General features: G+C 44.8%; 1 protein-coding gene across 2 annotated transcripts in view; it reads left to right on the top strand.

The window, feature by feature from the left end:
- Positions 1-11,627, top strand: part of FBXO32 (F-box protein 32) — a 34,440-nt gene extending 22,813 nt beyond the window's left edge. For both annotated transcript variants that reach the window (XM_081816503.1, XM_081816504.1), the window contains 3 exons: positions 4,369-4,551; positions 5,531-5,674; positions 6,134-11,627. In XM_081816503.1, coding sequence (XP_081672629.1) covers positions 4,369-4,551; positions 5,531-5,674; positions 6,134-6,223 — 417 coding nt within the window. In that variant the 3' untranslated portion in view covers positions 6,224-11,627. The remainder of the gene's footprint in view (positions 1-4,368; positions 4,552-5,530; positions 5,675-6,133) is intronic.
- The last annotated feature ends 4,175 nt before the right edge of the window (positions 11,628-15,802 follow it).

Raw genomic sequence — 15,802 nt, 5'->3', positions numbered from 1 at the left:
CCCTGGACGTAACACTTTCTTTTTTTGGTCCAAGCCCAGGAGAGAAGTATCCAGCCAGTGATCTAAATGAGCACGTCCCATTTGTCCCAAGGGTCTCTTTCCTCCAGCAACTTTGGAACACTATTTAGGTGATCACACTTGGCCAGATCTTGCCTCCGCTGCCTGCATCCCAGGAGCCTCCCTGGCCACAGCCGCTCACGTACTTTGCACGCCCATGGGCTTGCTTACCTAGAACCCCCCCTTAACTGATCCACAAACACACCAGGGAGGAAGTAGCCCTTGTAGCTGCTATAACCCTTCAGAGACAGGAGTGGAGACCAGAGAAGCCAGCGGCTTAGGCCAGGACCCAGGACTCCTTATTCCTCACATGGCAGAGCTTTCTTAACATCAGTGGTTTCCAAACTTCTTTTCAATCCAGCTTTCTTCCAACTATGTATTCAGTGATCCAGCTTTTTGCAAACCCTTTACATCCAATGCAGTCCCATGCAGGACAAATCAAACACTAAAGTTCATCTCACCCTCTCCTCTGCTCCTGGCACTCCAGCCAGGCCAAGCTCTTCTCTGCCCCATGCCAAGCTTGGCCCTGCCTCCCCTGGCCATCCAGTCCACTGGAAACGCTCTCATCCCGCCTTCCTCAGAGGAGTGTTGCCATCTGAAATGATCTCCAACGTGATACCACTTCCCTATCTCCATCCATTGGCTTATGAGCACCACGAAGAAAGACTACCATCTTGCTCCCTGCTCTGTTCCCTCCGCCTTGCACAGAGCAGAAGGCAGTCAATAAATTTTAGATGAATGAATGAATGATGAATGAAGGGTAGTAATGCCTATCTCCTAGCCCCAGTGTAAGATTTAATAAGCTAACATATAGAAAGTGCTTGGGACAGTGCCTGGCACATAGTAAGTCTTTAAATGTGTCAGCTCTTACTATTACGAAGGGCTCGCTCTGCGGCAGACACTCTTCTAAGTCTTTCACATGTATTCATTAACTCATCCAGTGAATAACTATGAGTAGGGGTCTTTATAATAGCTGATTTCCACAGGGCACTATGCTAAGTACTTCTATGCATCATCTCGTCCACTCTGCCCAACAACACTGTAAGATATGCTTTTACTCATTTTACAAATGAGAAAAATCAGGCTGAGTAGTTAAGAATCGTGTGGCTGGGGGCACCTGCGTGGCTCAGTCAGTTGAGCGTCCAACTCTTAGTTTCAGCTCAGGTCGTGATCTCAGGGTCGTGGGATCGAGCCCCGCATCGGGCTGCACGCTCAGCAGAGTCTGCTTGAGATTCTCTCTCTTCCTCTCCCTCTGCCCCTCCCCGCTGGGCTCACTCACTCTCTCTAAAATAAATAAATCTTTAAAAAAAAAAAAAAAGGAATAGTGTGGCTGGTGCCTCGATGCAGGTAAGATGCAGGGGACTGAACCCAGGCCTGTCTGCAGAGGCTGCTCTTCTCCCCACTGCACTCTGCTCCCTGCTGCCCTCCTTCCCAGCCTTCCTCGCTCTGAGCCACATTATTTTGAGAGCAATGATGGGAACCCATGGAGCCCTAAAGAGCTTGTCACACAAATGCCCAACTCTCCAGAGGAAAGAAAGATCGAGAAAGAGAGAGAAAAACAGGACTTAATTACTTCAGTCTGGACTATATTTCGGCAGCACATATACTAAAGCCTACTTTTTAACAGTTTGGACTAAAGAGAAGTATGTTATTCCACAAAAATGTTAACGTGACATTTACAGTAATTGCTTTCTATTTGCCAAAGTTCTCGCAGTATCTTCCCGGCATATAATCTTGTTTTCCTTCAAAATTTCATATCTAATTTTATGGAGCCAATTTTTATTGGCAAAAATAATTAATAGAATAAAGAATGAAGGGGGAAAAACGAAGAGAACTGGTTCGGAGAGGGAGAAGTCAAATAGAATCACTGTGGGTAAGGCAGTGTTTGGGGTAAGGCTGTGTTTGAAGCAGAGAGAGGGCAGGGTAGCCATAGAAGGATTATAGCCAAATGCTTGATTGACTTATTGTTCTTTTATATGTTTATATTCCAAAAGAAGGCGGCATGCAAGCAGTTAACCATTTATCAGGAGTAAGGGCTCAGCATGGGGTCTGGGCAAGGATTTTGGAAAAGTTCAGGTTTGAAAATTTGAGCGTGAACTCTGCCAAGTGGACTTTAATAGGAGTTCATGTAATAATTGGCCTGGGAGTTTTAACCAAAAAAGTAGATGCTTTGAAGTGCTGGAAACAAAAAGAAAATTTCATGGCAGTTTTATTAGCTCATATGATCAGCAGCAGATGATAAACGACAAATAAGTGTAGAGCCTTCAGCGGTCCAGCAAAAGTCCTGAATTTTGCAAACAATTGAAAATTCAGCCCAGCAGCCTGAACAATTTAAACTGTCAAGTCATAGACACTTCTGATGAGTTAAGAATCAGCTGAAGCTGATTCAAATCTGAGATTGTTAGAGCTGGAAGGGACCCTGAGAGTCTTCTAAGCTAATTCACTTTGGACATGGGAAAACTGAGACCCAGAGTTCCAAGGGCACCTGGGATCCAGATCTGCTGCTTGTCCATCCCGTGTTCCTCCCATGCCACCTCCCATTCTTCTCCATAGTCCGGCTTCCCAAGGCCCCATGCCTCTTCCCACCTTCCCTCTATACACCTGTCCTGCTCTGCAGGGGACACAGGTGGAGATTGGTGAAACCACGCATCTCCCCCTGGAATCCTGTGCGTGTGGGCTCTGATGTGCCTTGAACAGAGTAGTTCCCTAAAAATGTGAGGATACCCATTGACAGGATTATTTTCTCCTGAGCTAAGGAAGGGCTTCTTCATCCTATATTTTTTCCTGTGACCCCCAGAGGTGACAGAGCACCAAGCTAAAAATGGCAGTAGTCCAAAATCAAGAGCTCACCCAGGTCTAGCATGAGAAGAACAAAGAACCCCAGTCTCAGGTGATTTGTGCTCACTTCTTACCCAAATGGCAGCATCAATTGCTGTTGAGGACCTATCAGTAAATACTAGTGAGGGCCTCCTCTGCACAGATGGTTCCCAGAGCACTCTGTGCTTACTTCCTGGATAGCACTTAACATATTGTTCTATAATTATTTGCTTATGTTTCTGAGTCTCTTGCGAGCCTAATGAACCCGTTCCAGCCCCAGTGCCAGGCCTTAGTAGGCCTTCAAAAGAGGTTGTTTGTGCTGGGCTCATCTGCAAGGGATATGAAATTAGACCCCACCTTCAAGGATCTAGGTGTAGGTGGGATAACATGAGCCCATCAAAATTTAAATAATAAATATAAAATTAAACAATTAAATACAAGTTGAGGGTTATAGCAGAAACAGCTCCTGATTAACTGTCAACGTATTATCCACAAATAATTTTTTTTAAATATTCCATGGAGCCCTAGGTTTGAATAGAGATGTTCTAATGGATGGGGGCACTTAACGCCAAAAGTTTCTGGACCAGCCATTCCTAAAGGACACACATGCGGGTGCAAACACACACAAATATACACAACAAGCACAGGGTCTTTTTGTTGTTGTTTTTCACCCACTTAATTAGGAGGGTTTCAGTCATCCCTCAGATATTTTTTGGGTACCTACTATATGCTAAGCACTCTTCTATGGATAAAGCACACAGCAATGAAAAAAGACAAAACGTGCTGCCTCCCTGGAGCTTACGTTCCAGCAGGAATGTTCCATTCAAGCTTCCTTTTGGAAACAGTTTGCATTACATAACAAAAAGGGGCTGGTTCAAAAAGTCCCCAGAAGAGTTCATAGAATTCCAGGAAGATGCCTGGAGTACCCACAGAAAACAGAAAAGAAATTCCCTTTCAGAGAAAATAGGTATAAGCTGGATCTGAGGAAGAGCATCATTTGGATGGGCAGAGCGGCGAGGGGAGAGCGGGGGGCCCAGGCGCAGCGTGTTTGGGCACAGGCAAGAAAACCCGCCTGGAGGGATCCGTGGCCAGGAGGGGTGATGGGAAAGCCCGCACAGGTGGCAGGCCGGGGCGCTCTGTCCAGGGCATGGGGCCCTTTAGGAAGGTAGCGAATCTGGTCACTGAGTGAACTGAGTGGAGCAGAGAAATCCAACATGTGCTGTTTGGAGAATCGTTAAAAGTATAAAGCTTTGTGAAACTTAGGAAAATCCCTCTGGCACCATTCAGCTCGAGCTGTTCCAGGCTATTCCTGTGGGCCTCAGCCGCGGGTCCTGTTTCTGCCCTCAGGGGGGGGAGAATTGCAGCTTTGGATCTGGGATCAGTCAACCAGCTTGAGGGTGGAGGACAAGGGGACACCTGCATCCTCAGTGTCACCTGGTGATGTGCGGCCCGCCCCCCACAACCTGCAACTTAACGTCATCCTTCTCCCCACAGCCTGCCTTCAAAGGCCTCACCTTCACTGACCTGCCTTTGTGCCTCCAACTGAACATCATGCAGAGGCTGAGTGACGGGCGTGACCTGGTCAGCCTCGGCCAGGTGGCCCCCGACCTGCACGTGCTCAGCGAGGACCGGCTGCTTTGGAAGAAGCTCTGCCAATACCATTTCTCCGAGCGGCAGGTCAGAGGGGCCCTCACGGGCAGTCCCTCCTCTCCCTTCTCTGTCCCCCACCCTCAAACTTCCTTGGCATTCTTCCTGAGCTTGAGGCATGGGTGCCCACCCTCCAGGGGGCTTCCCGGCTGACTAGAGAGCAACAATACGAGGAGTTTCTAAATAATGTATGTGATTCTAGTGGAAAAAACAACTTACATTCTTAACCTATATGCACACTTCACAACTTGCTTTAAAAAGTTCATAAAGCAACACCTGTCCTCCTCTTCTATAACAGAGTAACTTACAAAAGCAACTTATCTTTATATTTTACAGCTAAGGAACTTTTATAGATATGTTTCATTTTAGTCTAACAACCCAGGGTGGGGTAGGTATCTTGATGCTCACTTTAAACAGATGAGGGGACTCCGTCCACAAACTAGGGAAATGGCTCTCAAGGGAAGGAAACTGGCCTTGAGTATGAATTTGAACTCGGGGCTTCGGACACCAGCTCTAGGCCTGTTTCCCCTCCTCATGCTGCCCCAGACTTTTTTTTCCACCCTCTATATAGATGTGTGAGTTCAACAAGTTCTGTTCATGAAGCCACTAATATTTAGATATAAAATAGAGCCACTGTGCCAAGCAGGGACTGCATCTCCCTGGAAATAATCACTCAAGTCTACAGCAAAGAAAAGATTGAAGGTGTTTATTGAAATCACCTAAACTTTAAAGGACCATCCAAATACAACTTAGTAGAGGTCAACAATAAGATGTCACCAGCCCCCTGTTTCTTTTAAAGACTGGTAAAAGCTACCATTTCACTGGGTAGAGCTCAGAAGGACCTTCTTTCTATCTGGGCAATTTTTTCCCTGGCAAGTGCAGGGCATAGATGAACAAGTGGGAAGGAGATGTGGGAACAGAACTTTTCAGAAGCACAAAACCACAAACCATCTTCTTGATGAACTCTCCTGCAGTCGTGTGCAATTATCTGTATTCGTTTGCAATTTAGATCCGCAAGCGATTAATTTTGTCCGACAAAGGACAGCTGGATTGGAAGAAGATGTATTTTAAACTTGTGCGATGTTACCCACGGAAAGAGCAGTATGGAGACACCCTTCAGCTTTGCAGACACTGTCACATTCTTTCCTGGAAGGTATGTGTCTCGAGGCGGCTGCCACAGACCCCCTAGCCCAGCCCCTAAGAGCCAAAGGCACCCGCATTGCCATGCGAAAGCCCTTCCTACTTCTTTCCTGCACTTCCCTACTGCAGCTGAAGGTGTAGGAGACACTGATTCAGTCCCTGGGGAGAAAAACTTTGAGAGTCCTTAATTTCCTCCACCCCTATTTTTATATGTGTGTGTGTGTGTATATATATATATATATATATTTTTTTTTTTTTGGTATACCCACCCACCTGCAAATTCTCCCGTTCTCTTTGCGTGTGGGTGTGCGTGCACACACACACACACACACACAGTTCTTTAGTTTTTGCAGAACTTATGGCATTCTTGACAGAGGAATGTTGTTTTGAGCTTGGGCACAGCCTCATGGGGCTACAAGCCAACGAGATGCTTCTGAGAACTCAAACCTAAAACCATGATGTTCCTTTCCAGGGCACTGATCACCCATGCACAGCCAATAACCCAGAGAGCTGCTCCGTTTCCCTTTCACCCCAGGACTTTATCAACTTGTTCAAGTTCTGAATCCCAGCATGGGACAACACTTCCGAAGGGTTCCCCAGCTGATCAGATGGTTGTGAATACAGAGCTTGGACAGTTCATTTGTAAATAGTGTACATTTGAAACGTTGGCTCAAAACTTCTGAGCTAAGTCACTGAGAGGACATTGGAAGGGGAGAGATGCAGTTGCCGGCGGGGAGTTGAAGAATACGGACTTCTCGTTAGAACTGGTATGGAAAAACGGAAATACTGTAAATAAACTTTTTTCTAACTATTTGCCGGCAAGACTGTAAGGGCAGGAATTCAGTTTCATCGGTGAAAATGGAATTCTCCTCATGTTCACTGAGACGCCTTGGTAGTTCCCTAGGGATGTGGAAGAAAAGGGCAGAACTCGAATACAAGATAGAACACTCTGTTTACAATGTGAAAATTTGCTTAAAGAAAGAGAAGATGACAACATAATGCGAAATCCCTGCGCTTTGGTTTCAATTTGGGCGGGGGCGGGGGGGGGGGGGTTTAAAAAGGCAAAGGAAGCACCACCCATCTTAAACCCGCGAGGGCATAGGGCCTTATCTTGCAAATATTATCACACAATAGTCTACCTCGGAAAGTATGCAGTGCTCCCTCCGTCAAAGTGCATTGTCCGATAGGCAGTGTCTGTTTTTCTTGGTTTTTCGTCACATGAAAGTGGTTTCAATAGGAAGGGATCCTGGAGGCAATCCTCATCATGTTGCAGACTTCCTTTTTAGATGACCAGGCACTCTTCGGAGTTGCCTCTTTTCTAGAATAACTCCACAGCACATACGCCTTTTTTTTTTTTTTCCCTTTCGTATTATAGCTATGTTATAGCTCATTCGGGACAACATAAGGCCGATTAAAAACAGTCCCAGAGGAGTCCTACTGCAGAAAAGATAGAATGAGTCACCCAAAAGCTGTGAAGACTTTCTTATTCCTGTTTAACTTCTCGGCTTGTCTGGGCTTCCCAGAATATCTTCACAGATAAGCGTTATCTGTGGACTGGTCGAAGCCAGAGTGCTGATAAAGGCTTGTAAAACAGGTTTTACGTATCAGTTAAACGTTTTACTAGGGGCTGTCCCTCATGGCAGGTGATGGGCCGAGGAGCTTTCTTTTCTTTATGTCCAACATCAAAATTTACTCAGCCTAAGCTAGGATTTCTTGCGAGGATGACGAGATAAAGCCCGGAGTTCCAGTCATAGGGAACAGAAGTACTGTGAGTTCATCCCTAAACTTGCTCCATACCCCTGGGGATCTTGCTAGGCAAATATCAGCAGATAACTGTGTGGAAGAAAGGAAATCTCAGGACTTAATGAGGTCATTGTCAAATATTCCTGGGATGGGGTAGGGGATGTTTTTGTTTTTTACTTTTTATAGAACTTTGCTTTTCTACAACAATGTACATATTTTGGCAGTTGTATTTGCTTTGTGCTTTTTTTCTTCTTTTGCAAATAAAGTTGCCACGCTGCATGCCCCTGGCAAATAAGTGAAGCAGAAATAGGAACTTGCTCACATTTACAGTGGAGAACAGTGTATCCTTAGGGGTTGAACCTTGGGGTGACCTGGGGAGGGGAAAGGTGGGTAAGCATGTACAGAAACAAGGCCAGGTACCAGTCGGTGATGCAGAGCCCCTTCCTGCCCTCCCCTCAGTGCACAGCCCCAGTATCAGCATGCTGAAGAGAAGTCAACTCTCCGTCAACCCTCCTCACTGTGCCTACACACCAGGGTGTCTCCGTGTTTATTTTCACTACCCCCCACCGCCATCAGGAGAAAAAATGAAATTGCATTTAAATTCTCCCCACTGAGAAGAATTAAACATTAAAGAATGAGATCTTGTTGGGTAAGGTTGAGCTTCCGGAGCCCCTGTAATACCGAATGGGTTTTTTTTGCTCTCCCCTCCCCCCCTGAGTCAAAGTCACACTGAGGAACGCGGGGCCTAGATGGTGGAATAAAAAACAAGCACTTCCAGAATTCAGACAACTTCTCTCAAATGTCTCCGCTTCCTGAAAGACGTGGGGCGGAGCTGGGTTGATTGTTACTCTGAGATCTCTGGAACCTTTGACTCTGACATTTTTAGGTGTAGGTGTTCGTGGCCTTCCACATCTGTCCATCAACTCGTGACCTCTGCCCCTTCGTGACGATCAGGGAGGTGGGAACTCCCGGGCACCCTCGGGTTTGCAGTCCCAGAAATGTTGCCCGCTTTAGGTCATCAGCTCAAAGCTAGCAAACCAGTCTCCTTTGGACTATCCGCAGTGCCCCCGACTGCCTATCAGACCCCAGGCAGCGAGGCGCATCTGTGCAAGATGACTCCTACCACAAGTGGTAGGGTGATGGTTTTCTGAGTTGTTTCCCTTGATGGTGCCTCTGGGCTCTCCCCATCTCTGTTGGCATTTTTGGAGGTGGTGTGGTGACAAAGTCAAGGAAAATTTTTAAGGAAAAAGAAGAAACCAACATTTGTGGTTCTCTTTCATTGGAAGAGGAGACAAAGAAAGGAAATGGCAGGTGGAGAGGGATGGGGGAAGGAATAGAAATGGCCTATCTTTGATGCTGTGGTTTGTGTGAAGGCAATGGAGAAGAACATGGCAGTGAGAGCATCTGTGTTGGTGCCATGGGGCAGCTATTAAGCATGGCCAGAGCCTCACATATAAGTAAAGCGAGTGAAAAAGAAAATTCTCGTTCCCTGGGGACTAATCGTCTTTAGAATTTCTATTGGCAAACCCTCTGGGGACAACCTAACCTAAAAAACAAAAACAAAGGATCCCTGTCTCAAAACTGCTGGTCTAAAAGCCAGAGGGACAGGACAATGGAAAGTGCTGGAAGAGATAGAAGGCTCCCCTCTCGTTGCTGTACCTACCTAACTACCCCCGACCCCATAACATAGAATTTGACTTTGATGTCACCTAGGAAGTAACTTGGACTTGCAGAGAAGGAAGGAGGGTGCCCAGGGCAGTGTGACTGAGCACAAGTCCACAGGGATGTTAGGTATGATCTGGTCCAACGTAAAGGTATATGAGCAGCGAGCCCGGAGTCTCTTGAGAGTAAGGCACAACATCTGGGGAAAGAATATGTGAGTGTTCACTTCATAGCAAGATCCAGAAAAAAGTCCAATGATATCTTCAAGTAGAGGGCATGATTACTTGATGCTAGTACTTTGAGTAGATGGCTCGGTGGCATGGGAGGGCGATTGGCAAAACCACAAAGTAAAAACATCCCCAGGGTGTCAGCCGTGAGATGACATTTGTTTAGTGATGATCAATTTTATACTGGAGTGGCCTCGAGGAGATAATTGGAGGTGGGCTGGGTTGATACCGCAAAACAGTACAGCAGTGGGCTTTACTGGGTGATGGTGAAGGAAGGTCACAAGCAGGTACGGTGTTATTGTCATGATTCTCTGTGGATTCGAAAAGTGTTTTTCATGAGGAGCTTAAAATTTAACAGAGTCTCCTTTTTTGTGTTGTTTCTATGTGGGAGAAGAGAGGGAGCTTAAAATTTCATTTGTCTAAGCAAGTGGTGTGATTTGCAAGGTCAATCATTTCAAGACATGTTCAACCGTATATCGTTTGTAGCATTGAATACAATGTTTATCATAAAATACGCACCTGAGTTTATAGTTTTCTGCCAGGCTATAGGGCAATAATGTTTTGCTATGCACTCTATTTTATGTGTGTGAATTTTTTTAATTGTAATTTTATGTGTGAATTTTTTTTAACTAAACTATATCAACATTTTCTATGTGGACATCTGGGTGTTTTTTGTTGTTTTTTTTTTTTTAATCTATTTCCAACTATCTGAGTCTGTGAACCATCCTTCTGACTGGATCCTGGCCTAAAATCCTATTAGTGTTTAAACACACCTCAGAAACACCCCGAACCTCTAGACAAATGCAGAGACATGGCTCTTTGATATATCTTGGGCTCTTGATGTCTTCAGTAAACAAGATCATAATTCCTTTAAACTCCACATCTCCTTTAGATGCTTTCTTCTCTGTTTTGTTAGAGTGAACCCTCGTGGTTTCCCAAAGGAAGGAAACTCCCATCCCAGACTTTGGTGCTGGAAGGGAAGTTGAAGATGGTGGAGTCTGGCATTCCTTCCGCCTTTCAACATGAGGTAGGGGGTCCAGAATATTCAGGGGACATGTCTGAGCCCATCTGGTCCTCAGTGGTAGACCTGAGTATGAACCCGGGACTTTCTGAGGCCTTGACTCTGTGCCCCCCTACCCAGCATCTGTTGGTATTGTCTGGAGGCACGTGACACCTGACCCGACTGTTCTCAACACCTTCACTGTGGAAGGCAAGCATGAAGGTCCAGTGTTAGGCATCCAGCCATTATCATTTCCAAATATTTTAAGTCCCTGGTTCTCCGTGGAGAAGTTGACATTTCTCCCCGGAGCCACTTAACATTTTTACGAACCTCTGAACCTGTCGCGAGAGTACAGCATTCTAGTGAGTACAACCTGCTCACCATAGAGCAAGCAGCATGTTTTGACAAACTCACTTTTCCCTCGGTACTTAAATTTTAATTACAAAAGTGGTCCTTAAGACAGCTAGATAATGGCTGAGCAGCCAGCTTGCATTCTAGAAACTGAGGTTCTGATGGTAACCAAGCAGGTATTTCCTCTCAGACCAAGAAGTACATTTAATCCATCCTCTTCATCTCCCCACCCTCCAGCACCTGCCATAAGATCTGGTGAGTTTCTATTGGGGGTGGGGGGGAGGCGGGGGAGAATCCTCCCACTCTCTGCTAAACTTCATCTTCACTAAGCAAAGACGGATTATTTTATTCCAAGAGGCAGCAAGGAGCGAGGGACCACAGATATTTGTGACTTTGTCTGCTGGACATTTTTCAAAGTGTCCCTGAACTCAGCAAACAAAGCTTCCTGAGTAATCTCCCAAAATTCAGGCCCTGCTCCATTTGTCCAAAAATGGATGGCTGCTCCAAATCTCTGAACTTCTTAAAACTCCATCTGTTGTAGCAAACTTCTGGAGTTTGAACATGACTTTTTCTGTCTTTGAGTATAGCAATGTTTGTTTAATTAACGATGCACAAGTCTGTTAAACAGAAGGCTCCAAGGATTGCTCTATGCTTGAGAACTCTTGGCACCATCTTTATTCTACCAAGTGCCAATAACCCTGGCTAGAGGGGGTGTATATTAAAGTCCATGTCCTAAGTTTAGAAGCTTTACTCCTTTTAATAAAAAATGCTATAGGGGATTGAACATGTAACTAAAAGTACAAGGTTAGTCTCATTACATGCAAAGATGTTTAATATTGTGTGAGCTAAGTCCTTCTGTATAAATTATTTGCACACTTTCCTTGCATGATGAATTGATTTTTTTATAGTTGTTTGTACCAGACGGTGGCATATTTTTGTAAAAATTTTTTGACACTGAATTGCAATAAATGTTTTTCCAACAACACACGGGTGCATTTTTGGTGTGTGCCAATTCAAGTTGGCTTTTTAGCATACTGAGTATGTTTATCTTTTGCCTCGTGAGGCTTAGATTCCTTGTCCCAGAAACTTACCATTGTTATAAAATTTCTAGGAACATGTAGAAAAATAAGCTTGCTGCTGAGTGCCAAACTCAGTAAATAACACAGCACTGTGCTTAAATGGGATAGTTCCACTTACTGTACGTATACTAGAATGATTAGGGAATAATGAGCTGTGAAATCAGTATCAGTGTATTCATCAATAGACATTTATTGAACAGCTATTATACACTGGACCCTGTGCAAGGCACTGGGAATAGGATAGTGAACAAGACAGACAGAATGCCTGCCTTTATGGAATTTAGATTCTAGTAGGAAAAACAAAGACAATCAAAGTAAGTAGGAAAACATTTAATTCATAATAAGTGCTATGGTAAGAATAAACAAGGGTCTGGGATGCAGAATAACAAGGGAACCTGCTGATGACAGGCTGAGCAGTAGGTCTCTCCAACAAAAGATAGTGAGGCTGAGACCCAAAATGTAAGAAAGAGCCAGCTGCAGAAAAGTGAGGTCTTGAGCATTCCAGAAAGAGGGAATGGCTTGAGCAAGGTTCAGATCATGGTCCTGCCACTTACTACACTGTGACCTTTGTCCCCTTAATTCCTCTAGGTCTCAATTTCCTAGACTCCAAAATGGTGATAATAAATCCATTACTTATGGTTGTGAGGGCTAAGCGAACTAATGTGACTAAAAAAGCATGGAACCAGGCACACCACACGTGTTCCATAAATGTGAACAATCATGATTCCCCAAGCAACATTGCTCTGCATCTCTAGTTAGGTGTGATGTGCTCAGGTGACCGACATGGTAGCTGAATTAATAATACATTTACTCTGGAATGCACCCTGATCCTGCCACTAACTCTCCATCAGAAAAAGACATAAAAGGCACATTGGAGTAATCAGATTTTTTTTTTTTAATTTCCACCAGGAACACAAAAGCTCAACACTCACTAAATATCCCATGCATTCTTTGCTCAGGCTGCTCTACCCACTAGAATATTCTTCCCCTGCCTCTGTCTGGTAAGCATCTATGGCTCCTTATGACCAGCTCGTCCCTAAAGCCTCCTCCGACTGAGTAAATCTCACCTCCCATAACACTTTCGTGCATCTGATTTGGGGCTGTGTCATGGTACCCAGCACAGTGCTGGGGCTGAATGAATTAATAACGCACACAAACCATAAGAGACTCTTAATCTCAGGAAACAAACTGAGGGTTGCTGGAGTGGAGGGGGGTGGGAGGGATGGGGTAGCTGGGTGATGGACATCGGGGAGGGTATGGGCTATGGTGAGCGCTGTGAATTGTGTAAGATTGATGAATCACAGACCTGTACCTCTGAAACAAAATACATTATCTGATAATAAAAAAAAATTTTTTTTAATAACACACACAGACATTCACAAAATGCTTTTGAAAGTCTCACTGATCACATGCTTACCCTCCACCCGAATAAGAATCAGTGTGAGTTTATGGGCATAGACAGAACTATTTATAGCTTCTTGGTTAAAAATTAATGGTAGTTGAAAAAGTAACAAATGTGAAGACCTAGTTTTCATTAAAGTTCAACTACATCTTTACAAGTCTAGTACTGTTTAATAAGCTCAAATTGAACAGACTAAAGCCTCTTTTAAAAAAAAACAAATCCTGGGGCACCTGGGTGGCTCAGTCGTTAAGCGTCTGCCTTCAGCTCAGGTCATGATCCCAGGGTCCTGGGTTCGAGCCCCGCATCGGGCTCCCTGCTCGGCGGGAAGCCTGCTTCTCCCTCCCCCACTCCCCCTGCTGGGAGTGTTCTCTCTCTCGCTGTGTCTCTCTCTGTCAAATAAATAAATAAAATCTTTAAAAAAAAAAAATCCCTTTTATACACTTCATGAAAATTCCTTGGATCCCCTGGGTGGTGCAATCGGTTAAGCGTTCGACTCTTGGTTTTGACTCAGGTCATGATCTTGGGGTTGTGAGATCGAGCCCTGGCATGGGGCTCTGAGCTCAGCTAGGAGTCTGCAAAAGTTTCTCTCTCCCTCTGCCCCTCCCCATGCTCACTCTCTTCTCTCTCTCTCAAATAAATAAATCTTTAAAAAAAAAAGAAAATTCCTTTAAACATGTTAAAGCTACAATTATAAATCTAACACATATGCTTTTTTTTTTATAAGCATTTCAAATACCTGCTCAGGTAAGCATCAACCCTAATAAACAAAACATTCCCAGGTAAATTAATAACTTATAAGTTAAGCATAAATATATCTCAAAAACTCTAGCATTGTTACGAGTAAAATTATTATACCTTTCCATTTAAAATCATATCTTACACTAATTACTTATTTTAAATGGAAATCATAAGGCTACTACAGTAGGCAGAATAATGACTTTCCAAAGATGTTCACATCCTAATCCCCAGATCCCGTGACCATGTTACATGGCAAGGGAGACTTTGCAGGTGTGATTAAGTGCTTTGAGATGGAGATTACTCCCAACTACCTGGGTGAGCCCAATCACAAGGGTCCTTAAAAGTGGAAGAGAAAGGCACGAGAGGACAGTGATGTCACGGACAACAGGCCCTCCCGCCATTGCTGGCTTTGAAGAGGGAGAAAGCGGGCCATGAGCCAAGGAAGGAGAGCACCATCTATAATCAGGAAAAGGCAAGGAAACGATTCTCTCCCAGAGCCTGCAGAAAGGCAATGCAGCCTTGCCAACACCTTGAATTTAGCCCAGTGAGATAGAGGATCAGCGTTTCGAAGTCTCCCCAAGAAGCCATGTTTACAAAGCAGCAGTGTCCTGGCAGGGGGCAGTCATTCAGAAGTGTGAGCCCAACCCCTGCCTTCAAGAACTTCCATAGATCTGGTCAGCGGGGCTGGGAGGGGCAAGAGAATGTACATCAACTACAACACAAGATCCTTAGTTCTAAGTACCCTGACTGAGGTACAAAGTACCAGAGGAATTCAGAGAGGAAGGACTGAGTTCATGCTTGTGAAAAGGAAGAATGTGGGATAAGACAAGCCCACAACATACTCTTCCTGAATCAGTATAAACAAGGGTTCCTCTGGAATCTGGAAGCCAGGGACTGTGGCTTAAAAGCCAGAGACCAAGACTTACCACCCAAGCCTGTTTGGTGCTGTCAGTAGGTTTCTTGAAAAAGACGAAACAAAACACTGAAGGTTGGGCAGGTTTCCCTTCTGAAGGGAACTGAAGAAGCGCTCTGTGTTTCCTGGGGTCCCAGGGCCTGAGCCTTGTCGTTGTTCTCAAAAATTAACAAAAGCTCAGTGAACCCCAGGTCCTTTCAATGAACTCTGTGATGATCAATTTTGAGCCAACTTGGCTAACCCATGGTACCCATTTGTTAGGTCAAACACCAGTGCAGACGTTGCTGCGAAGGTAGTTTCTAGGTATGATTAACATTTAAATCAGTAGAGAGAACAGATTAGCCTCCGTCCGTAAAGTGGATGGGCCTTAGCCAATTGTTGAAGGTCTTCAGAGGAAAAGGCTGATGTGCCCCCAGAAAGAAGGAATTCTTCCTCCAGACTGCCTTTGGGCATAAGACTGCAACATCAGCTCTTCTCTGGGTGTCCAGTCTGTCAGCCTTCCTTACAAATTGTTTTTAAAGATTTTATTTATTTACTTGAGAGAGAGAGAGAGAGCAAGACAGAGAGAGAGAGCACAAGCAGGGGGCAGAGGGAGAGAGAGAAGCACTCCCCGATGAGCAGGAAGTCTGACGTGGCGCTCGATCCGAGGACCTCGAGATCATGACCTGAGCCCAAGGCAGACGCTTAACCAACTGAGCCACCCAGGCGCCCCCAGCCTTCCTTACAAATTATAGACTTGCCAGCTCCACACCTGTGTGAGCCAGTTCCTTAAAGATAGATAGATAGATAGATAGATAGATAGATAGATAGATAGATGATAGATAGATAGATGATAAATAGATGATAGATGATAAAGAGATGATAGATAGATGATAGATAAAGAGAGACTGTGTATATCTACATATAGAGAGAGGGAAAGACAGAGCAAGAGAGCGAGATGCATCCGATTGGTTCTGTTTCTCTGGAGAACCCGGACTAGTACAAGCTCCTAGAAAGAGAACAAGGGCAAGGAAAGTCTGCAGGAAG

This window comes from Leptonychotes weddellii, chromosome 4 (assembly GCF_054177405.1).
Source record: "Leptonychotes weddellii isolate Sample4059 chromosome 4, ASM5417740v2, whole genome shotgun sequence".
Classification (NCBI taxonomy): domain Eukaryota; kingdom Metazoa; phylum Chordata; class Mammalia; order Carnivora; family Phocidae; genus Leptonychotes; species Leptonychotes weddellii.
This window is presented reverse-complemented; position numbering and strand designations above follow the sequence as displayed.